The following is a 22,062-nucleotide window of genomic DNA, read 5'->3' on the forward strand; positions in this document are numbered from 1 at the left end:
GAATACTTTTGAGCTTTCGAAGAGGAGCAGGATGGGTTGAGTAAGTCTTCAGATGCGGTACGCAGAGAACAAAAATCAGAGTAGTGGAGCTGCTCTCGACCGTTTAATAATGGCAGCAAGCAGGGAGACCGTTCCGCTTCGATGCTTGGCTAAACGTGGAGGATGCACGGGTACTTCCTTGCCTAGCTCCCCGCGCCGACACCAGCGATCAGCAAAAGCATTCCGCTTCGATGCTTGGCGGACCGAGGTGGACGAATGGCGCACCGATTCTGAGTTTCATTTGTTGCCGACACCCGCGATCAGTTAACTGTGACGCTGTATTTCTATTTCTGGCTTTATTCCTCTGCCACCCACCAGGAAGTCGATGTGAGCACCGTTGTCCCGCTCAAGTTGCCCAAGATCTAAGTAAAGTAGTCTTCAGACTTACTCACGTTGACTTCCAGGGTGTGCCTCCTAAGAATATTATAGTTAGCGCTATTCAACCTACGGTTAGTCGACTCATATGGGAAAGCCTCATATGGGCTTTCCTGTTGCAGACACAGCTAGATTCATGCTGTCTTTAGGTCTTCCCGTACTACTACCCTTACACTGATCACTTACAAAGGATCCTTCGAGTCTGACAGGCAGGATCGGTGAGGTCATATCGATAGATGACGGGGGTCCAACTTGAAGCAGAGCATCACCGGGAGTGACGTCTTCTGATTGGTCCGTCATTCGTGCTCGCCGCTTAGCGGCCGTTTCACTAATTCTTACTACTCTACGGAGATGTGTCCCAGAAAGATTTACCACGCTAGCGATAGCTCAAATTGTAATGACAATCTCGTATCAAGATTCCAGGGGTGTCAAGCCTAGAACAGCGCCACATTGAGCCCCTTGAGGTCTGTAGATAAGAAAAAGTTAGGGCTAGCTAGTTGCTGAAACAGATCAATACTCAACCTCATCTGTAATTTTGCAACGAAGCTCGTCATTAGAGCGCCGCTTGCTGCTAGCGCGGTAGTTCTTTCTGGGACACATCTCCGTAGGCTGTTTACGTTCAGTCGTGGTTAGCCTAACGCGCAGCAGAAACAACAAGACTTTGCGATACAGCTTACAGGATGCTCTTTACAAGCTTCTTCGAGCGCCAGGCCAGGCAAGATTCATTCTGGTTTATCCTCTCTACCGTCGTACATTTCTAACACGAGCGGCAAGATACCGATCGGTACTGACAAAGGCTTTTCGTCGCAATGACTGAGCAGATGGGATGTTCCGCGAATAATGAATGGCACGGCGTTCATACGCAACATTCCTTGCTCCTGGTGATCAAGGCTATAAGAATCCGAAAGACTTGGTCGAATATGCTAACTACTCTGCTGTCCAGTAGTTCTGGTCAGTTACTTTGGCCCGGTCAAACTCGAACTTTCCTGTCAACCTTGCCCTCCAATCTTCAACACCTTTCTCTGTCTGCCTGATATACATGGATGGATCCTGCGTCATGTTGAGGTAGAAGGGCTGGTTCAGATGATCCACCTTATCCACCCACTTGACACCCTTTGTCGAGATGTTCCATTCCTCCTCAATCTCCTTCTTCATCGCTCTCGGTAGCTCCACTGTCATTGGGCACTGGTACCATTCTGCAAAATAGTCGATGGCAAGCATTATGCGATGGTGGTCGCTGGTGTTTGGCATGCCGGCATGCCAGAGGCGCAAGTCGCGGAAGCAGATGCTACCCTTCTTGAGCTTTGGTTGTACAGGTGGCTTTACCTTGGCGCGCTTTTGGATGGCCTCCTTCTTGATCCAACCGCTTTCTTTGGTCGCTTGTTGCTCTTCCTGCGGGTAGCAATCGTGGGTTCCGCACCAGATCTCCGTGACGCCATTGGAAGCGTCGGAATCCTGAAGGTAGATGTTCATAACGATGCCGAAAGGGATCTCGGGGAAGCGGTGGTTAACGTCGCTATGGACTGCTTGGCGGCCAGTTGCGCCAGGCACGGCAACGTTGCTGTTGATGAATCGCAATTCTGGGCGGGGTCCAAGCATGTTCTCGATTACACGCATCATGTGTACGTTGGCATAGAAGTCGCGGCTCAGCCATTCGGGCGTGAGTGGAGGCACTTGACTGACATTCTTGGTAGCAATGCCTTGATTATACTGAAGGAAGTTCTTGGAAAGGTATATCTCGTTGTCTTCGACGATCTTCTTGTACAGTTTGTCTACCAAGGCTTCGTCGATGGCATTCTCAAGAACCACAAGACCGTCGCGATGGAGATACTTGAGGCATTGTTGAATGGTCTCTGGCCGAGTCCTACCACTGTGAAGTTCTTCGTCTGTCAGGCGAATGGCAACAGGGTTGTCTCCATGCTGCTCGACGTCCGGAATCAGAGCCCCATCAACATACTTGGAGCCTTTACCAGGCATACGTGGGGTTGAATCAGTGTCTTCTGAGAGGAAAGGAGCCATTGTCGACGATGGTAAAATGAAGCTTGAGTTAATGAAACTCTTCTCACGTGGAATGCTGGTGTTGCTCTAATAACGAGCAGTTGTCTCTTTCAAATCACAGAATGCTAGAAGATAATGCTCGGCTGCGGCATGTATACCTATTTTGGTAGGTACTTAGCCGAGCAATCTTTAGTCAGGTGGGAACCACACCATATGAGATGCCTCCATTTTCGCCAAACGAATCGCTGTTAGCAAGGATAATATAGTGGCTCATGGATTGGTGTCTTTGACTTGCCAACGGACCACCTGTCAAACAAGTGGTAAAGTGGGAGCTGGTGGGAGTTACATAGCAAGATGGTGCGAATCGCACTTGCCACTTCTGGGCCTGTTATCGCTGCTGCGGCACATATACCGGTTTCGTCCAAACGCGGCCCAGATATGCGAGCCTTTAGGCTAAAGCCATAAAGTGTGGGGTACTTATATGGATATCCTCCTGAGCCTGAGTCTCCCCAACTTTGCTTGATCCTCCGTTGCGGACTGTATCCCATGGCAGTCTCGGTACGTGATCAACTTTGTAGTGCTCCAAGTCTCCATTCCACGTGCTGAGGCAGGTTCACCTGCTAAGCAACGAAGTTTTTCTAACCATCTTCGGCGTAACTCGTACACGGTGCGCTTCATCCACCACATTAGGATGGCATCAAAGGACTATACTATGGCCCGACTTCGCATTGGGGAGGGTCATGTAGCCCGAGGTAGAAGACCGTGGTACCCGCCACGTGGAAGTGCGGAAGTACAAATGCATCCCTCCCCTTTGCTCAATGCATCCGGCGCAAGCTCTCTTCGTACCGGCGGTGTCGAACTCTGCTGCAAGGCGATTTGAGTAATTCGAGCTTCTTGCACAACGCAACAGTCATCTGTCAACATGTTACAGTTTCTCAAATCCAAGAACGAACCAGTCATTGTGGCGGGCAAGGAGTTCCCCACAGTGACCTGGTACAAGCATCGATCCCTCATCCACCTTCACTCCCTGGTTGTCGTCTTGCTTCTTTCTTCTGCCACGAATGGGTTTGATGGGTCTATGAGTATGTCTCCCCTCCTGCATTGCCGCAATCGCTAATTGGGGCAGTGAATGGTCTGCAGACACTGAGCTACTGGCAAGACTCCTTCAACCACCCATCTGCTGCAAAACTTGGCCTTCTCAATGCCATCTTCTCTGTTGGCCAGGTCGTCGGTCTGCCTCTGGTACCGATTCTCGCAGACGGTATCGGCCGGAAATGGACGATCCTATTCGGTAGCGCTCTTATCTTCACAGGCGTTGTGATCCAGACCGTCAGCATCAACATCGGCATGTTCATTGGTGCCCGTTTCATCATCGGGTTGGGCATCTGCTATACGCAGAGTTGCTCTCCTATGCTCATTACCGAACTGTCTCATCCCCAATATCGGGCCCGCCTGACAACTATCTACAATACTCTATGGTATCTTGGCTCCATCATTGCCAGCTGGACAACATACGGGACACTCCGGATGCAAAGCGAATGGTCCTGGAAGACGCCGAGTATCCTACAGGCATTTCCGTCTGTGATTCAACTTTTCCTGATCTGGCTTGTTCCCGAGAGTCCTCGCTATCAAATCGTAAAGGGCCGACATGACTTGGCAAGGAAAACCTTTGAACGGTTTCACCGGCCGGCGTCAGGTCAAGAATTCGTCGATGGCGAATATCAAGAGGTCATGGAGACGATGGAGCTGGAGAAGGAGTTTGCGAAGCGCGGCATCTCCGACCTCTGGCGGACTAAGGGCAACCGCCATCGCTTGCTTATTGCCATTACCGCTGGGTTCTTCAGCCAGACTGCCGGTGCTGGTATCGTCTCATATTACATCTTCTTGGTGCTGAACCAGATCGGTATTACCGACTCAGACTCACAGCTTGTCCTCAATGGATGCTTGACCATCTTCAACATGTCTATCGCCACTGGCATGGCATTTACGGTCGACAGGTTCGGCAGGCGACCACTCTTTCTCGCCGCCACGATCGGTGGCTGTCTAGCCATGACAGGCTGGACCGTCGCAAGTCAGCAGAACGAGGTCCACGGTACTACTGCAGCAGGTCGCGCAGTGATCGCAATGATCTTTGTCTTCATGTTCTTCTACAACCTCGCGTGGTCGGGACTGCTCATCGGCTATGTGGTTGAGATCTCCCCATTTTACCTCCGGTCGAGGTACCTCACGTGCATGCTGGTCAGTGTCGCCGGTGGTTCCTTCTTCTCCAATTACGTGAACCCTGTGGCTCTCGAGCGGATCACGTGGAAGTATTATCTTTGCTATATTATTTGGCTTTTGATACAGTCAGTCGTCGTGTGGTTCTTCTACATCGAGACCAAAGGCCACAGCCTGGAAACAATTGCTGTATGTTTCGATGGTGACGAGGCTGCAGTTGGTGGAGACGGTGGTACCGTGAAAGGAAAGGAGTTGATTAATACTCTCCATCACACGCAGGATGCTAAGGCAACGAGCAGAGAGATTGAGATAGTCGATATGAAGGACTAAATCAGGCTCGGCTCACACTGCAGAAGGTGTTGTGATCGACCGTGCTCGATCGGGAGTCGGGTTTCGCCAAGGCAACCCATAACAAGATAGCTCTTATCATGAGATGTATTTCAAGCACTCTTTTTCCATCTATTTCCAGCCCCACTCCTTCAAGAGCTGCTCGACCCTGTATTCTGTTTCCCATCCCAGCTCTACGTTCACCCTCCGCAAGAGATCAAGAATGACCCGTCTTTCTTGAGGATCTGAAAGGCACTGGCCCGCCACGAACAAAGTCTGCGTCTGATGAAGATAAATGCAAGCCTTGGTAGGCGACGACATTGCAATGCCACATATCTCGCGGCTCCGGTACTGAATTTCGGTCTGTTGCGCACGGAGATTCTCGAGGTATGCAGAGATCGTGCTCTGACCTGAGGTGTTTGCAGGTGCTCCGGTTCTCGATAGTTGAGGATGGGGTAGAAGTGTGTCTGTTGCTGTTCTATGAACCAGGAGAAGAATGCGAGCAAGGTGGTAAGTTTGCATCGTTGAAGCGCACATTTTGCTGCTGTACCAGATGCAGGGGAAGGGATATTTTGCTGATCGCGTGGCAGCTGGTGTGGCACTGATGTCGTTGGCTGTATCCTCCTCTAGGTCATACCTTGCGTAGGGCTTGAAGCGCTCGGAAAGGCCCCGAAACCAGATATCGAGCTCCAAGCTAAGTTTGTTCCACTGCATCGCCAATCGTTGTTGCTGGTCCTGCCCAGCACCATTCTTGATAGCTGTGTAGTTGACGATCTTGGTGAAAATCCAGATCAAAGCGTTGGAAACCATGTCGTCCTTCATCGTATTGGCATCCTGTTCGTCTCTGCTGGGCATCACAAACCCTTGATCGTCGAGTCGTAGCCCTGATGCTCGCCAAATCTCGAGGTCCTCGGAGTCGAGCCTAGTCGAGCCCCCGAGAATAACTAGTTCGTTAGCTGATGCTCCAGGCTGCGCAAAGTACTCGATCACTTACAGGCTGCATAAAGATCCTGCCTCGCAAAATTCCAGAAAATGGACCGCCTGGCCCTGGATGGATACGAACTCATGTGCCACTTCTCCCGGTCCTTCTGCAGGTCCAAAAGCAACATTGTACCACTTAGATGTCGAAGCCAGTCCGTATCCGATGCGCTCATATACTCGTAGCAACACAATATCGTCATCGCGGCTAGAACCTCGTCCGTGATGCCACCAACATTGCATGCCACTCCCGGCGTGCCTGGCATGCTAGCTTCATCGTCGGAAGATTGGCTTCGACCTAGGTTTTCTCTGAGTAGAGTTATGGCCTGCGCATAGTATCTCGCGTCATACCATGCCCAGTCAAGCGTCTCAGAATCGTACCAAGGCCTCGTGCTCTCCGACCCCATCAGCGGCAGATGATATCTAGTTTTCGATTTCCTGGTCCTGTGCAAATGCTTAGCTGCATAAGCACAGACTGCATATTTGAGTAGTGGGTTCGTCAATGCCTTTCTCGGAACGTCGTGCTGGAAATAAGGCTCGGAAAAATAGAGGTCTAGCCTAGAGCGGCATATGTGAGCGCTGCGACGAGCGGGCGAATGAAGACCCTCACCATTTGCCAGGTTTCTCCGAAAAATGTTTGAACAGATATGCCACTGTATGATCTGTCTCAATTGGTGCATCACCTGGCACACTGTTATGCAACTCCCAAGCCATGGACCCCATCCTCGCGTCAGAGTCCTGGAAGTTTGTCCTTTCGTTCTCATCTTGCGGCCAGGGTTCGGAATACACAGGGTCCCATGGAAGACCGGAGTATTGATTAACGTGATCTGACGCAGGCGACGGGTTAAGAATTGGCTGCATGTCTTGCGCGGTTTCGGCTATCCGGCTACTGTCCGGCAACGCGATTGCAGCAATAGCTGCGAAGCCAGCAGAGTGGCATATTTCTGGCGAGGTATCAGAGCCTAGCGAACCCTCGTAATGTCTCTTTGTCCCTACGGATTGCAGAGCATGATGAGCTGCTTGGTGAGAAAGTGTCGCTGTAACAAGTCTGTTAGGAAAATTGATCTCTGATAGAGCTTCATGCTTCAGGGCTGACCGGATGGTTCCGAGCTTCTAGCAACAGCTGACGGCGAGGTTACCGTGGGAGACTCGTCAGGTTGACGACGTACGGAGCGGACCGGCTTTGGAGAAGGCTGAGAATGATGTCGCAACCTTAAGTCACTCGGCTGACACGCGCGTCCGGACCTACAGCACTGGCCACAAACAGGTCTAACTTCATCGCACTTGTTACGGACAAGTTAGCATTAGAAAGTGAGCACTGGTCCTCACTCACTTTACGCTTTCGTCGACGGCACGTCAAGCTGGAAATGAGTCAATGAGGCCTGAGTACCCGAGGTACAGGTCGACATACCATCCTGTCACAGATCGCATCAGGCAGAACAGCAAGCAAATTGCATTGTTGGGGACCGATAGCTGAACAGCGAAGGCAGAGCCCGGGAGAAATGGCGGAAGTAGAGAGGCAGCTGGTCAAGCAGCTAACTTGAAGGCCTAGACGGGCTTGGCAGCCGAGGCAGTAAACAGTAGAGTAAGGAGCAGGTCGACCATAATGTGAGTGTGTTCGACTCTTTAACCCTGCTACTGACGAATGTGCCCTGTTGAGTTAGCTCTGCTGGCCGCGCTTCAACATTCGTACAGTAATCATTGGTATGACAGGTCGTTATAGTATAATATACGATGCCGTCGAAGTTGAAGTATCGAATATTGACGTATCTAGCTAGCGCGAAGCTAACTTAAATCTTGTACGCGAACCGGCAGGCCGGGGCAGGGCACTTTCCTCAGGCGTCCCACGTGGCTATGGCGCAGGAAGTGGCAGGCACCCGGGCAGCTGCTTCTCTCGACCCGTGACAGCACTATTCGAACCTGACTTGTTGTATCAACGCAGTGCCCAACTCTCGTCCGTCACCAGATTCGATAGTTTCATCACTCGAAGTCGTTGATGCTCAAAATGATCTCGTGACCCTAGTTTCCGCAGCAAAATCTGCACACGTCTCACGATGGGGCTGTTCACCTGTTGCATCAATGATCGAAAACAAGGAAAGAGCGAAGCCGAAGCCCGCCATGCTCGAATCGTAGAGATCTACCGGCAAGCAGAGACTGGCTCAGCTCTGCCTACGCAATCACCTCCACCGTCCTACAACGAAGTCGTATTTGACAGCCTGTCAGGCACGACTATCATTGCGGATGAGAAATCCTCACAGCCTCCATCGCACTCAGCAGTGCAACCGCCTTATGCGAGACCTCCTATTTCTCGCCCTTCTTCCCCTAGGACCTCCATATACTCCGTGCCCTCAACTAGACTGACAGATATCACTTCGGCGCATACAGGCGGCACGATCGTGGCTTGTCACACACATCAGGGCGACTCCCCAAGATCTAGCCTTGCGTTCGATAGTGCGCCACCGTCATACTACGATGGGCGAAGTATGAGGGAAAGAAGCAGGAGTCCGAATGACCAGAGACCTTCAGATGAGCGTCAGCATCCTGTGATGGCTGAGGGTTGGTGGGAAGATCTCCCAACAGCCGCAGAGAACGATCGGAGACATGCTAGAGGAGCCTAGTAGCGTGTCGACTGTCTCTAAGGCCGTTAGTGTAGAGACCTGGGAAATTTCGACATTGCATAGGAGGCATCACTCACAACATCGAGAGGCATGGCATGTCGTCCGGCGAGTCAGGTGGATCTTGGTAGATCGAAGGTGTAATGGCTGTGGCACTTGTCAGACGCACTCAGTGCAGGTCTTCTAACATTACTGGGTTTGGAAGTACTAATATCGAAATGGTCGAATGGCTACAGCTAAGCGGTAGCTCCATGAATGAAACGAATAAACGAGGCGAAAGTCGAACGAATATGAGCACAAAAAGTTACAAATACCTGACTGGAAACACCAGCACCAAGATTACGGCGAGGCTCGAACCCGAGACCTACAGCTAAGTAGCAAAAATGCTAGATGGCTTCGCATAATGTCTGTCGCACCAGCGCCCGGTACATTGTACTACACCACCCATCTTCAGATGGGAATGTGACTATCATGTCTGTCATGCCAGTGACCAGTACATGGCGATCAACATTCCTCACATGGTTATCATAGTTTCCTCGTCCATGGTGAGTTATCTGGAGATGTGTCGGCATTTGTGGTCCAAAATATGGTGAAGCTCTATATGAGCTGCTTCTTGTGTTCGGGCCTTGGGACTCTCTGGCTTGGGGCCAAAAGTGCAAGCAATATGAACAGCATAAAGAAGTGTCACTGCCCGGTGAATGTCCACAGCTTCTGCGATCTGGTATTCACCTATAGCTTAGACTCTAGTTTCAGTACTCATAGCATTCCCTGGAGGACATCCCAGATCGACCCATCAGGATTTGGCCAAAGTAGATTTCGCTCAGCCATTAGTCGTGCTGTCAAACATTTCGTACTGAATCCACGATTTTGGTGACCTGAATCGATCCTTCCGTCTACAGCAGTGTCTGCACTCACCTTTCCTTCCCCTGCCATATCTGTCCACTCTTTACTGACCACTTCTCATACCTCTATCCAGTAAAAAGCCATAGGAATGCTCATGGTTACTCGTACTGTTAAAGGGATTCGGCAGAAGATCTAGGCGCCGAGGCGTACCCATGAAACCTAAATTTCCATAACCTCGGGGGCCTGCGACCCCATAATTCAGCTCACCATGACTCGTCGATTGGTTGCTTTCTAAGCATGGTTTTATGCAGCTATCTTACACAAACGAGAATACACGTGTTGTGCCATGGAAGCATCACAACCAAGACCAGCACGATCAAAAGCTGGCTGTTTGACCTGCAAGCGGCGTAAAGTTCGATGCAACGAGCAACGACCACGATGTTCGCATTGCGAGCGATTGAATCTGGCGTGTTCGTGGCCACCCTCGCGGCCGCGCCCTTATCAAAAGTCAGAAGGCCAGCAAGTTCCCTCGAATAACAACGCGCAGCAGGACTTCGACGCTGCACTTGGTTCGAACGCATTTGAAGGATTTGATTTCGCAAACATATTCTCGGATGACCCGGCAAATCCCGTATTTGCCAATTACTCCTGGCAGAATGCAGGCCTAGATATCGACTTTGGTACACCCGCACGACAAACTCCCTCGACGACAGAGGTGCCACAATGGGGGCAGTCGAGCCCTTCTGCAGCGTCCACAGGCCGAATAGAAAATCATGAGCTGGTCGAGAAATTCCTACAGATGAAAGTGCCTCCCATTCTGGAGCCAATCGAGAGCGGACCGAAATGGCATTCGACCCGAATATTGTTCAAGTCCTTATCTACCGACTCTCAGCTGGTTCGTCTCGCTATCATGGCATTCTCTGCAGTTCAGTATCAAGTGTCTGGGATGGATCCACAGGTCGATCATAGAAGTTTCTACGACAGAGCGAGCAAAGAGCTTTCCCGGACCTTGGTCGAGTGTGGGAAGGAAAGCCAACTCTCCCAAGAGTTGAAACACATTCTGGCGACTATATTCCTGCTCACCTACGCCGACCTGGTCACCGGCAGGTCCGAAATAGCTCACAGCAACCTCAAAGAAGCGCATGGTGCCATTCATCGTGCGGATAAGACTAAGATAGGGCCTATCGAACGCAAACTCATTTCGTGGGTCCGATTGCTTGATGCGAGAGCTGTATCCGCTGGTGGTGAAGGTCTCTTTCTGTCAGAGAAAGTCGAAACTGCTGACCCAACTCCAAATCGAGGGAGCCCCCTGTCCCTTTTAGCGACGCAGGAGACCATCGATGCCGAAGTTGAAGAGGTTCTGTTTGACACCCTCTACCAGCCCGGTATCGAGTTCTTCCAGAAAGTTCAGTCATTCGTTGGCCGCATAACTATGATCGACCGATGGCATCGTGGAAGAGACACTGTTGAAGACGAGACTGAAGTGATGGCGCTAGCTGCGATGATATCCAAAGACCTTGCGAAACTCTACGAGCAAAGGCCAGCTCTGATGGACTACGTCGTGGCGGGGCACGTTACGGACAAATTCTTGGCGCAAAGTCTGGTTCGTCCTGTCACGAGAAGCTTTCAGACGTACCTGGCAGGCTTTCATGCATGCTATATTCATCTACACCGAGTCGCCTACAATCATCTCCCTCGTTCCAAGAATGTTGACACAGCAATTTCCACCATCAGGTCACTGTCACATCAGATGGCTGATTCAAACGACCTCCTCCCAGTCAACTTGCTTTGGCCGCTACTCATGTGGGGTTGCGAAGAACAAGACCCCAACGAACGTCAATGGATTCTGCAAGCAATCCGAGGGATGGAGCATAACGCCACAAATGCAAAGAACATTGCTGAGCTCTTGGCAGAAGTTCAGCGTCGTCAAGACGCCACTGGGTCACGAGTGGATGTACGAGAAGTATCTCACCAGATGTTTCAACAAGCATTCGCTATTGTCTAGTTGCCTAGCCTTTGAGACTGATCTTCTTCTCGGTGGCGGCCAGTGGCTCTACCACTCCCATTATCCAGGCCCTCTTCTCCTCACTGGAGAATTGGGGATACGGCCGCCTGCAGTGGCTACTCGTCTCTGGATAACCACGAAGCTTTGATACGACCCATTTTGTGCCGTTGATTCCACCTTTAGCAAAGCCCCATTCCATCTTTGCAAGCTCTTTTTGAAGCGAGGTGGCCTCCTCGAATTGGCTTTTCCTCTGAAGATCGAAAATTCGAATACATGTCTGCGAGCACACGGTGAGTCAACGAACTAGCGAAGGGGCCAAGCACTTACCTTCGGGTACAAATTTGCAATACCAGTGATGCATCCTACGCTTCCTACGGCCATAGCCGGAATGAGCCAATCACTTTGTCCAGCCAGAACAGCAAATTCAGACGGACTGAAAGTTGCGGCAGCTCTGGTGACTTTCGCAATGCCACCACATGTCAGCTTGACACCGATAATGTTCTTGTGCTTTCCCAAGACCTCGAGCATTTCCGAATTGATATCCAGACCAGAAGTCACTCCAGGAAAGCTGTATATGAGCACCGGAAGCGGTGAATTATCAGCAAGCTCCTCGAAAAAAGCAATAATTGCTGCTTGGTCCATGGCGAAATGGAAATAACTGGGTACCAAGACAAGAACAAAATCCGCTCCTGCCTCCTTCGCGTCTACTGTCTGATCGCAAACATCCCGTGTGCAACCTCCGGAGCAACCAAGGGTGATTGGTAAGTCCGGTCGCCCTTGCGAGCGAGCGATTTCCCGAGTCGTCTGCACCAACTGCTTCTTCTCCGCCGCCGTAAGTGTAGCGGCTTCACCATTGGTACCAGCGATAACGACTGTCCGGAGTCAATTTCAAAAGTGCATCAGCAAAGGACAATGTGGGCGACTTACTGCCGTGCAGGCCAGATGAAACCAGGAACTCAATATGTCTGCTTTGAACGTCCCAATCTATCTCGTCTCTCTTGTCATCTTTGAAGAACGTCAAGGAAGGCACGTGAATGCCTGGCGGAAATGGCTTAGATCTACCGCCGACAGTGCCATTGTTTCCGTTCACGGCGAGTCCTTGGCTATCATTGGACACCATCTTGAAAGTTGTCTTGAGATGTGGTGGCTAGTATATGGATCAAGTTATTCTGATGAAGAGTAGGGCACGATTATTCAAGAGGAGAAGATGTATACTGTGCTTGCCATTTTCTTGTGCACATTCTGGATATGCCATCCAGAACGCGGGAGCCCACAGTCCACGACTTCGCTATCCACACAGTCTCCGGTACTCACCCACCAGCACTCGCCGATGCTATTCCGCTGCTTCGCGATCTGCAAAGAATTATTTGCGGGAGAAGGCCATGGAGAACTCGATAAAAGCCGAGCCGGTCGGGCTGTTCTCAAAAGAGTATAGCGTAGCCGATGTCTTCCCTGTTGTGGGCCTCTGTCCGCTCCAGACGACCAAAGTTTCGGGACCTTGTGATCGTCTCTTCAGGCAGTCGCGTGATCGCTTACGTCTGATTTTCACGCCAGCCCTCGGTTATGCCGCGCCGCGAGGGTCGAGGACGAACACCACTACTGCCAGGGCGGCCCATTCGAGTGCACCGCATGTATGCCAAAAACACACAACCTTCGAAATCAATGTCACGAGTACAATCGTTCGGATGGACGCTCAAAAGAATTATTCATTGTTCTTGACCTCAGCTTGAAGCCTTCATCATGTGCAGGTTGACCGGCGTTAGCGCCTTGCCTTCCAGTAGATATCTCCTGACATTCTCCATGGACAGCCTTTCAAAGCCCCAATTCGTCTCAATAGCCCCACCTGCATTATGGCAGGTAAGAGTGACTTGCCTCAGCTTGATGAGCTCAGCATGAATGTTCGGCTCGTTCTCGAAAACATCTAGACCGGCTGCAAACAAGTGTCCTGACTGCAACGCCTGGACGAGCGCTTCCTCATCGACAAGGGTGCCTCGAGCGATATTGACGAATCTTGAGCCAGGCTTGAACTTTGAAAGTGTCTCCTTAGTGATCAGCTTCGTCCCACCGAAGGGTGTCGCAAGGATGACACAATCTGAAATTGCTAGAAGACCATCAAGGCTGGGCTCATACGTCGCCTCGATTGCTGTTTCTTGTGCCTCAGACTTCTTGACGATATCGTGGTAATGGACTTTCATTCCGAATGCAAGAAAAGCTTTCTGAGCGATTCTGAAGCCGATATTGCCAAGGCCAATCACTCCAAGAACGTGGCCTGCCGGGTTGTGCGCAGTCATTGTGGCAAACTTGTGCGCGTCCAGCCACTGTTCCGGATCACCAGATCGTGCTGCCAGGTGTGACCAAGTCATGTTCCTGAAGACGGAAAGAATGTGAAAGATTGCCATGTCTGCGACTGCCTCTGCGGATGCAGCAGCGCCATTGCAATACAGAATGCCTATGCGGATGAGCACGGCAACCTATAGCCAAAAGGAGCAGAACTTACCATGGTCGGCAAGGACGTCAACATCAGCCCAGTCATACCCAGCCCCTGCGCTAGCAAATATTTTCACCGACGAAGGCAGCAAGGGAACAAGTTCCCGGTCCCATCGACCCATCTCGCCGCCCGTGTTCCAGAACGGACGGAACATGCCCTGGAAGTTTCCCCATCGCTTTTCGTTCAGCGCCTGGATGAAAGCTGGTCGTTGACGCTCTTCAAGGCTTGGTTGTATGATCGTGAAGTTCTCGCACAAGCGATCATACACCTTGGGGTTATGCTTGATAGAATCTCCAAGGTGAAGGAGGATCGGTTTCTCTGCTGAACCCATCTTGCGAAGACCAAAGCTTTGTGTGCTACAAGTATCAACGCCCTAGGGCACAAAGATCGAGAAAGTGACTTGCCAGATGAGACGGTCGTCTTCTTTACAAGTTGTTCACCTGATTTTGGTCAATGTTGCGCAGTCTTCCACCTACATTATTTTGCGATTCGTCCACCTTTGGCAGTGGAGCTTCACGAAACCCGAGGCGGTATGGGAATTGAATGATCATCAACAGTATATCGATAACAAGACACGCCGGCAAAGCCTTGTCCGAAGAACACGCAGAAAACGTGGTCGGTCATGGAGTACAGCCGATCGGGACGGCATTCTGGACCAAACACTCCACTCACAACCGTCGGAAACCCCAGCGATTGGCTAAGTGGATACACTCTACTCAATTCCATCGAGCTTGGCATGCTCCTCCAGGTTTCCCCCAACTCCACAAGGCAAAGTGTGCTTCCCCAGACGCAAGCGAGACGTATATATGCTACACCCTGCAACGTCCTCGGGCCCAGTACCCTTTTCCTCATCACCATTCACGATCTTTCAAGGCAGAAGCACTCACCATGGCGACCAACTCTGCTGATAGGAAGAACTCGACGGATTTCCATTTGGAAAGCCTGGGTACAGATGTGGCGGTGGACGATCCTGTCATCACCGACCGAGCAACGAAAGAGAAGGCTCTCCTGCGGAGAATCGATATTCGCATGATGCCTATGATGATGATCATCTGTATGTTCTGGTCCGTCCCTCAATACCGAAGACCAGCACTGACTCAGATCTCCTACCAGACGTATTGAACTACCTCGACCGAAACAACATCGCGACAGCTCGACTCGGAAACTTCGAGGCAGACATTGGGCTCGTGGGAACTCAATACAATACCATCATATCAATTTTCTTCGTCGGCTACATCTTGACTCAGATTCCAACGAATATGATTCTCGACAAAGTCCGCCCCTCGATCTTCCTACCGACGATCATGTGCTGTTGGGCAGTGGTCAGTGCAAGCACCGGAGCTGTTCAGAACTACTCCGGAATGATTGCTCTCAGGTGAGCATGCTGGCATACCTCTGTTCAACATTGGTTGTTGAATTTTGGAGGTTGCTCTCATGAACTTTTTCATTGAACGTTTACAGGTTCCTACTTGGCTTCGTCGAGGCACCGTTCTTCCCAGGAGCCCTCTTCCTGTTTTCATCCTGGTGTAAGTGGCTCAGGCACTGCTAAAAGTTAAGAACAGTAGACTCACAGAGGTACAGACACAAAGAAGGAGCTCGCAGCTCGTATCTCCATCCTGTATGCCGCTGGTCAAATGGCTGGAGCGTTTGGTGGCCTTCTTGGTAGTGCCATCATGGGCGGCATGGACGGCAAAGCTGGCCTAGCTGATTGGCGATGGCTCTTCATCATTGAGGGCAGCGCAACCATACCCATGGCAGTCGTCGCATGCTTCGTGCTGCCAGATTACCCAGCAACCACTAAATGGCTTTCGGACGAAGAGAGGAAACTCGCAGTATTGCGGATCGCCGAGGAAGCCAACGAGGAAGACGACCACAAAGTCTCTGCACTGGCGGGTCTGAAAATGGCCTTCGCCGATCCCGCACTCTACCTTGTCTGGTTCATGCAGCTGGGTCTTAACACCGCCGCGTCTTTCACCAACTTTTTCCCGACCATCGTGGCAACCCTGGGCTACCCACAGACTGAAACACTACTGTTATCTGCACCACCATACGCCTTCGCTGCCATCCTTGGTATCTGTAACTCTTGGCACAGCGTCCGGACCCGCGAAAGATGGCTGCATATCGTCTGGCCTCAAGTCTTTTGCAGTGTCGGCTTCATCATCTCTGCTTGCACTCTCAATATCGCTGCTCGATACACGGCCACCTTCATGATGATGTCTGTGTATGGCTCATTCGGATGCATTCTTTCCTGGGTCTCGACAACACTACCTCGTCCATCCTCGAAGCGTGCTGTAGCCTACGCGGTTGTCAATGCGGGGTCTAACCTGGCGTCTATCTATGCGAGTTATTTCTATCCGAAGAGTCAAGGTCCGCGATATTGGCAGGCAAACGTGGCGAATGTTGCGTTCTCGGCCATGTGCATATTTCTTGCTACTGTATTGAGGTTTTACCTGAGCTGGAGGAACAAGAAATTGGATCGCGCGGCCAGTGAGAGCGCGGTGGAGGCTGACAAGATCTGGAAGTTGGCAGCGAGCTGGCACTGTCACCCTCATTATAGATATACGTTGTAGCATGGTAGCATGAGCAGGCATACCGATTAGCGAGGATGTTCACGGTGTACCAAGACAAGGCAGCTGTGCGAGCCGGTATGAAGGTTACCAATGAGTAAGATATGAACATAACATGCGGCTTTATCTGGGTGCCTCTAAACGCATCTCCATAAAGTCAGCTATGGCATTGAATTCATCAGGTTCTGCAAGCCAGTGACCTTCATCGGCAGCATGTTCATACTCATTCCAAACAACATTGCAACCGACTCGCTTCAAAGTATCTCTCATCTGCCGTCCTAGGCTAACATTGATCCACTCGTCAGTTGTACAGTGACCCATGAGTATAGACGTCAGCTGTAAAGGATGTTCACCTCGAAGCAGCAGGTCTTTCTTCTCTTGTAGCACACTGCTAACGAAGCCCGAGGCGTCCACACCAGGCGCAATATTGTTACCAACACAAGTACCAGTCGCATCGTCAGCACCATTGTCGTCCATCCACAAAGTCAATGCTCTTGCAAAGACAAGCCAAGACCCTGTCAGCACAACACCTCCAATACTCTGCTTCAGCGTCGACAGTAACGTCCAGACCATCGCAGAGCTACCTTGACTTCGAGCAATCACAACCAGATCTTTGGCACTTCTACCGCTTTCGTCCAACCTAGCAACCTCGTCGTCGATACAGCGACCCAGATACGCCACGCTCTGTCTCAAACCCTCCATCTGAACCTGTTGATCCTTTTCCAGATCAGTGAAAGAAGCAATGTTGAACCATGCGGGACGTGTGTCATTCCACCTTTGGACATGACGCAGCGGAGCGCTTGGGAATACCCATCGAGCATGGGGGAAGCGATCACGAAAATGCTGTGAAGTCTTCGAGGCGAAGAATGCTTGCTCGAAGATTGGACCGCTGCTTCCTAGACCGTGAATCATGAGGATGGTCTGTTTGTGGGATTTTGTCGGATGGACGATGTGGAGTGGTGGATACTTTGGCTTGTTGACGTCTACTACGGATGCTGGGTCCATCTTGTGTCTTGCTGTTGTGCTGTAGCGATGTGGTTTTGTCAACTGCTGCGTCCAAGAAGCAGGAGTACGCGCGCGTTGGATCTTCTGTATGGTATTCGACGTCTGCCTAAACAAGCCAGGATGCATGGAAAGGCACATTACATTGGAATAGCGTTGCCAAACACGATTGATTCACGCGGTCTGTATGCTTACACGCGACGTGTATCAGCGCCAGGACAGGTCAAGCGCGGCAGGACAGAACTTTTGGTGACTCAGAAGCTGTGACAATCTATTTATGGGGGTTGAATCTGCCCCTTAATTCCTGACAGTGTAATGCCTGAGGCATATATGCAAGGATGATTCGCCTCCCCAGACGAGATGGGCAAGAGTGCTTGCTGGTCCGTACAATGAGGACAACATTGCATAAGTATCGATTTTATTTTGTCTGTCGCCGATATCATGAGCTGTGACCAGACATCTGAGAACCCCCTATCGTGCTCACTTTGTGGAGTGCCCACGAAGCAGAGACCTGGGTGCCATGTGGTGACCGATGAGAGAGACATGAATCCCCGGCTTTGAGAGTGCGAGTACCAAATGTGCTCTCGTCGATCAGATGACAAGGACAAGTGTATCATGCTGCAATATATTGTTGATCATGGCAAGCAGCATGATCTTGCTCTTCCCAATATTTGTTCCAACCATTTCGACCTCCACAGCAGTCCCCAACCACCAAAGATCGAGGATACGCCAGTGAAGATGATCAGAGGTCCATAGGATGATCCATATGCGAACTTGTCCAACGAGGTTGTCGCACCAGCTCTGAGGAGAGGCAGTCCGACAACACCACCCGTGACGTATCCAATACCTCGAGCACCGTTGAGCAACCCATACACCATGCCTGTGTCTATGGCCTCGTTACGTTGTGCAGCTTCACGTTCCATGTCATTCAACACTCCTCCCCAAGTGGCCGAATATCCACCAGCGAAGAAGCCAAACGTAATAGAGAAGATGAGCAATATTGCCATATTCCCCTCGCTCGTCAGGCCCCACAGCAAGAATGCTGCAAGTGCAGAGCTGACGGCTGAAACGGCTGTGACAGTGTTTGCAGAGAGCTTGAAGTGTTTGTTATCGCTAAGATAGCCGAAGAAGGTTGACGACGCGATGCCGGGAATGTTGAACAGAGTCAGGAGCAGTGTTGCGGACGTTTGTGAGAGGTGAATTGATTCGCTGGCGTACTCTGGTAAGTAACTTTGTGGTATGCCATAGCCAGCACTTTGGAGTGCGACTGCAATGCTGAAGATCCAGAAGGTCTGGTGATGGAGGAATTGCCAGGGTATCTTGCGTTCTCGAGTTGTTTCGGAGGGAGTGCCTGACGGCTGGGCTGGTATCAGGAAGATTGCTAGCAAGCTGGTTCCACCACATATCGCTGTCCAGGCCAGGATTGTCGTCCTCAATGAGAATCGATTAAGTAGTACACGAAAGAGAAAGGGACACGTTGACCCCACAATGTTCTTGCAGGATAAGGTAATGCCGTATGCAAGAGCTCGGTTGCTCGTATTGTACCATTCGCCTAATGTCAATGTTGTCGGGCTGAACATCAATGTACATCCAAATGCTGTGAATACTCCTTGTGTGATGATCAGGTGGAAGACATTAGTGCTCAGAGAGGACAATGCAAAACTGAGGCATGCGAGTGCTGCTCCGACAACTGCAGCTGTCCTTCGCCAACGAGCATATCTCCTTGTGAAAATGGCGAACAATATCGGCATGGACAGATACATCACTGTGTTTCGGAGATCAGCTACTCTGGTGCTCACGCAGGAAGTTCATACTGACCTCCATTCGTAGTTGTGCCGATGACACCTGTACTGTCTTGTTCACCTTGTATATGCAGGTGCTGCCACTCTGCCTTGTAGTACTCCTGAAAGACACCATAGCTCATTGCAAAACCTGATTCTGTTTAGCCGGCGGAATAAGACGAGAAGTATTGGCCTACCCCAGATTGGCAATTGCAGCAACGATTGGCCAACTAGGCACCGAGCTCGCTTCCCGCGGACTATTCGCTCCCCGACATCGTCTTGGAGGACATTTTGTTCAGGATCTGGTCCCGAGGACTGACCGTGTGATCGATCTGGATTCACAAGAACAATATCGTCGCTTGTCGACATTCTGGCCGCCAAGCGCTCACTCTAAGAGGCTCAATCAAGCGCTCATTAGCACAATGGAACGCCTCAAGAATGTCGACGAGCAGTTCTGATGTGACATTGAAGAGTAAGAAGATAGAGAAAGCAGTGCGTGCACGGACGAAGCTCATGACGGCGAGTGCTAAGTTGTGGTCACGCGACCAGACTCGGATTCGCTGATCAGTACCTAGTGGAGCCCAGCTCATGCAAGCCAAGGACCCTCGGGTAAGCCACTGCATGGTGAGGTTCATCGTCGGCAGCTCACGTGTGGTAGACGTAGCTAAGTCTGGGATGAACTCCCTTATGCCACGTTAATACACGACTCCTCGACATCGTCGAAGTAGTCTTTAACGATTACTTCGCCAATTCCCACCCTAACAAAGGCTTCCTTCGCGCCGCACTTGCTGAGCAACAGCACGTTCCAGGTAGCTTCGCCTTCCTCGTCCTGCTCATATCCAGTCAAGTCATTGAGAGATACCACAGCAGCAAGATACTCTTGACCAGATGCTGCTTCATTTGGCTCGTCCAGAGCTGCCCATCCTATCTCTCTTGCCTGAGGACGATCGTCCGCAGGCATTAATGCAAGAGACTTATTCCGCAGGCGAATGTCATAGACCACAGCAGAAGTTGCGCGCAGCTCAAGTTGTCTATCGTCTTGAAGCCTCCGCAGTGGTTGAGTCAAGGCAACATGCCTCGCTTTCGTTCGCAAGCATAGCATACGATCTTGTACATCGACTCGAGCACTGGGTCTTGCATCCGTAGCCCAAGACTCACGCAAGATTTGACCTCTCATACCCGCCCACGACCAAGTCGGTATGTTGTATCGTGGAAGGATGCGTGTTGTGTAACCACTCTCATCGTGAGCATACCACAGAAGCCCTTGATGAAGGCCGCTACGCCAGAGTCCATAGTAGTAAACATCGTTCGTCGAACCTCTTCGTATTTCTGCCAAGCCAGCAATCGCTACAAGCTTGTCACTCTCCCTAGTCAACTTTCTTGTGGTATAATCCTTGACAAGATGAAACCACGAGTCCTGGGTTCCCATAATCAGCTCGCCAGGGTGTCTGACCAGATCCATGCCACCGCGATCACATGCCACTGACTCCTCATTGCATTCCCAGTATACTTGGTCTTTGGCGAAGTAAGCAATTCTGCGGGACAGCAGGCGTTCTTGCATGGTCCATGCACGAGCATTCCAAGTGCTCTTTTCGACGTTGCCGCGAAAATGTGGTCGTGCCGGGATCAGCGTGAAGTGCTCTGGAAGATCAACATGCGCGTTTTTGACCTCTAGGTATCACGTAGCTTCAGGCCCAGCTTCGACGAGACAGCCTTCCGAGCTGTCGCTGGCAGCCGCGGCAACAACAGTGAGCGTTGCCGACCGGTAAACATCGACCATCTTTGCTGCCTCCCTTTCCCAATCCTCTTCGTCATCTTGAATGATGCAGAGGGCGTCAATCCACAAATAATGAAAGCCGAGCCTGTAAGAAATGTCCACTGCGTCCCGAAGAATCCTCGGAAGCGCGTCCAGGCTTACAGCCTGCTCGTGCGCATGAAGTGTATCTTTCGTGGTGCGCAATGAAGGTATTATGCCCCAGCAGTAGCTCAGAGCGACATATGGTTGGTCTAAGTTGTTAGCTGACACGAGGCGAATATCGTATGCTGTGCCTCTGGCACCTATTTCTATGATTCTGGCAGCAGCGATGGGTACTGTATCATTTGTCAGCTCTTTGCGATGACAGTCGTTCTGTGACGTGGTGAGATGGCGTTTGGCGTGCCTATCACGGCATGCGCCGAGCCTGTGAGCGATGAAAGCAAGAGCTTCTGGTGTTGCTGGACCACGTAAAATCCTGTGCATTCGAACAGCTCCAGATCGGCATGCATGAATATCTGTTGCTCAATCAGCATTCTCATAGCTCTGACAGCGGCGTAAAGTTCTACCAGGGTCAGCAACCGCGTTGAGGTAAGTACGCAGCTTACAACCGCCAACTCCAATAAGAACGTGTGTCAAGCCGTGCCGGCCTGAGCCGATCGCATAGACAAAGGGCTGTCTGTGCTTTTTGAACACAAAACCAGCTGGCTTGGCTATTTGTGTAACGAGGAACCGACAGCAACGGCAAGTCTCTGCAGATTCCTCGAGATTGTCAAAGGATTCGTGTAAGCGCACGGAGTCCTGCGAAAGAAGAAACTAGAGAGTAATGCGTTTACAGACTCGACACACAGTCATGTTCGAGGCATGTCGATTTAGCCACTATAGCATGAATGACCACAAGGTCTCATGTTCTAGTGATTGTGTACTCAACATCAATGCATATTAAGGAAAGCGAAGAGCAAGAAAGGACGGTAGGGCATAAGGATATAGGCAGATAGAAAGGTAAGATTTGCGACTCGAGGATCCCTCTCCTCTCTGTTTCACCGTACGATCTTTGTGGCCTAAGGCATCAAG

At 51.0% G+C, this 22,062-nt stretch overlaps 11 protein-coding genes across 11 annotated transcripts; 4 read left to right on the forward strand and 7 right to left on the reverse strand.

Moving 5' to 3' along the window:
• Positions 1-1,341: 1,341 nt before the first annotated feature.
• On the reverse strand, positions 1,342-2,433 carry PMZ80_004520 (uncharacterized protein; the record flags this gene model as incomplete). Its single annotated transcript, XM_064872944.1, has 1 exon — positions 1,342-2,433. The coding sequence occupies one exon, from the start codon at positions 2,431-2,433 to the stop codon at positions 1,342-1,344; it is 1,092 nt and encodes a 363-aa protein (XP_064731602.1).
• A 901-nt stretch (positions 2,434-3,334) lies between these two features.
• On the forward strand, positions 3,335-4,959 carry PMZ80_004521 (uncharacterized protein; the record flags this gene model as incomplete). Its single annotated transcript, XM_064872945.1, has 2 exons — positions 3,335-3,494; positions 3,539-4,959. The coding sequence occupies 2 exons, from the start codon at positions 3,335-3,337 to the stop codon at positions 4,957-4,959; spliced, it is 1,581 nt and encodes a 526-aa protein (XP_064731603.1).
• A 129-nt stretch (positions 4,960-5,088) lies between these two features.
• Positions 5,089-6,795, reverse strand: PMZ80_004522 (uncharacterized protein; the record flags this gene model as incomplete). The annotated part of the gene is made up of 3 exons (XM_064872946.1): positions 5,089-5,900; positions 5,951-6,378; positions 6,545-6,795. 3 exons carry the CDS (start codon positions 6,793-6,795, stop codon positions 5,089-5,091), a joined length of 1,491 nt encoding a protein of 496 aa, XP_064731604.1.
• A 1,193-nt stretch (positions 6,796-7,988) lies between these two features.
• On the forward strand, positions 7,989-8,552 carry PMZ80_004523 (uncharacterized protein; the record flags this gene model as incomplete). The annotated part of the gene is made up of 1 exon (XM_064872947.1): positions 7,989-8,552. The coding sequence occupies one exon, from the start codon at positions 7,989-7,991 to the stop codon at positions 8,550-8,552; it is 564 nt and encodes a 187-aa protein (XP_064731605.1).
• Positions 8,553-9,738: 1,186 nt separating this feature from the next.
• Positions 9,739-11,397, forward strand: PMZ80_004524 (uncharacterized protein; the record flags this gene model as incomplete). Its single annotated transcript, XM_064872948.1, has 1 exon — positions 9,739-11,397. The coding sequence occupies one exon, from the start codon at positions 9,739-9,741 to the stop codon at positions 11,395-11,397; it is 1,659 nt and encodes a 552-aa protein (XP_064731606.1).
• A 4-nt stretch (positions 11,398-11,401) lies between these two features.
• On the reverse strand, positions 11,402-12,517 carry PMZ80_004525 (uncharacterized protein; the record flags this gene model as incomplete). Its single annotated transcript, XM_064872949.1, has 3 exons — positions 11,402-11,674; positions 11,725-12,269; positions 12,325-12,517. 3 exons carry the CDS (start codon positions 12,515-12,517, stop codon positions 11,402-11,404), a joined length of 1,011 nt encoding a protein of 336 aa, XP_064731607.1.
• A 601-nt stretch (positions 12,518-13,118) lies between these two features.
• PMZ80_004526 (uncharacterized protein) lies at positions 13,119-14,216 on the reverse strand (the record flags this gene model as incomplete). The annotated part of the gene is made up of 2 exons (XM_064872950.1): positions 13,119-13,846; positions 13,895-14,216. The coding sequence occupies 2 exons, from the start codon at positions 14,214-14,216 to the stop codon at positions 13,119-13,121; spliced, it is 1,050 nt and encodes a 349-aa protein (XP_064731608.1).
• A 557-nt stretch (positions 14,217-14,773) lies between these two features.
• On the forward strand, positions 14,774-16,455 carry PMZ80_004527 (uncharacterized protein; the record flags this gene model as incomplete). Its single annotated transcript, XM_064872951.1, has 4 exons — positions 14,774-14,939; positions 14,987-15,260; positions 15,347-15,411; positions 15,467-16,455. The coding sequence occupies 4 exons, from the start codon at positions 14,774-14,776 to the stop codon at positions 16,453-16,455; spliced, it is 1,494 nt and encodes a 497-aa protein (XP_064731609.1).
• Positions 16,456-16,575: 120 nt separating this feature from the next.
• Positions 16,576-17,914, reverse strand: PMZ80_004528 (uncharacterized protein; the record flags this gene model as incomplete). The annotated part of the gene is made up of 2 exons (XM_064872952.1): positions 16,576-17,468; positions 17,908-17,914. 2 exons carry the CDS (start codon positions 17,912-17,914, stop codon positions 16,576-16,578), a joined length of 900 nt encoding a protein of 299 aa, XP_064731610.1.
• A 175-nt stretch (positions 17,915-18,089) lies between these two features.
• On the reverse strand, positions 18,090-19,378 carry PMZ80_004529 (uncharacterized protein; the record flags this gene model as incomplete). Its single annotated transcript, XM_064872953.1, has 2 exons — positions 18,090-19,219; positions 19,273-19,378. 2 exons carry the CDS (start codon positions 19,376-19,378, stop codon positions 18,090-18,092), a joined length of 1,236 nt encoding a protein of 411 aa, XP_064731611.1.
• Positions 19,379-19,920: 542 nt separating this feature from the next.
• On the reverse strand, positions 19,921-20,796 carry PMZ80_004530 (uncharacterized protein; the record flags this gene model as incomplete). The annotated part of the gene is made up of 1 exon (XM_064872954.1): positions 19,921-20,796. The coding sequence occupies one exon, from the start codon at positions 20,794-20,796 to the stop codon at positions 19,921-19,923; it is 876 nt and encodes a 291-aa protein (XP_064731612.1).
• Positions 20,797-22,062: the final 1,266 nt, after the last annotated feature.

Source organism: Knufia obscura (genome assembly GCF_036327395.1).
Source record: "Knufia obscura strain CCFEE 5817 isolate CBS 148926 chromosome Unknown scaffold_4, whole genome shotgun sequence".
Taxonomy (NCBI): Eukaryota; Fungi; Ascomycota; class Eurotiomycetes; order Chaetothyriales; family Trichomeriaceae; genus Knufia; species Knufia obscura.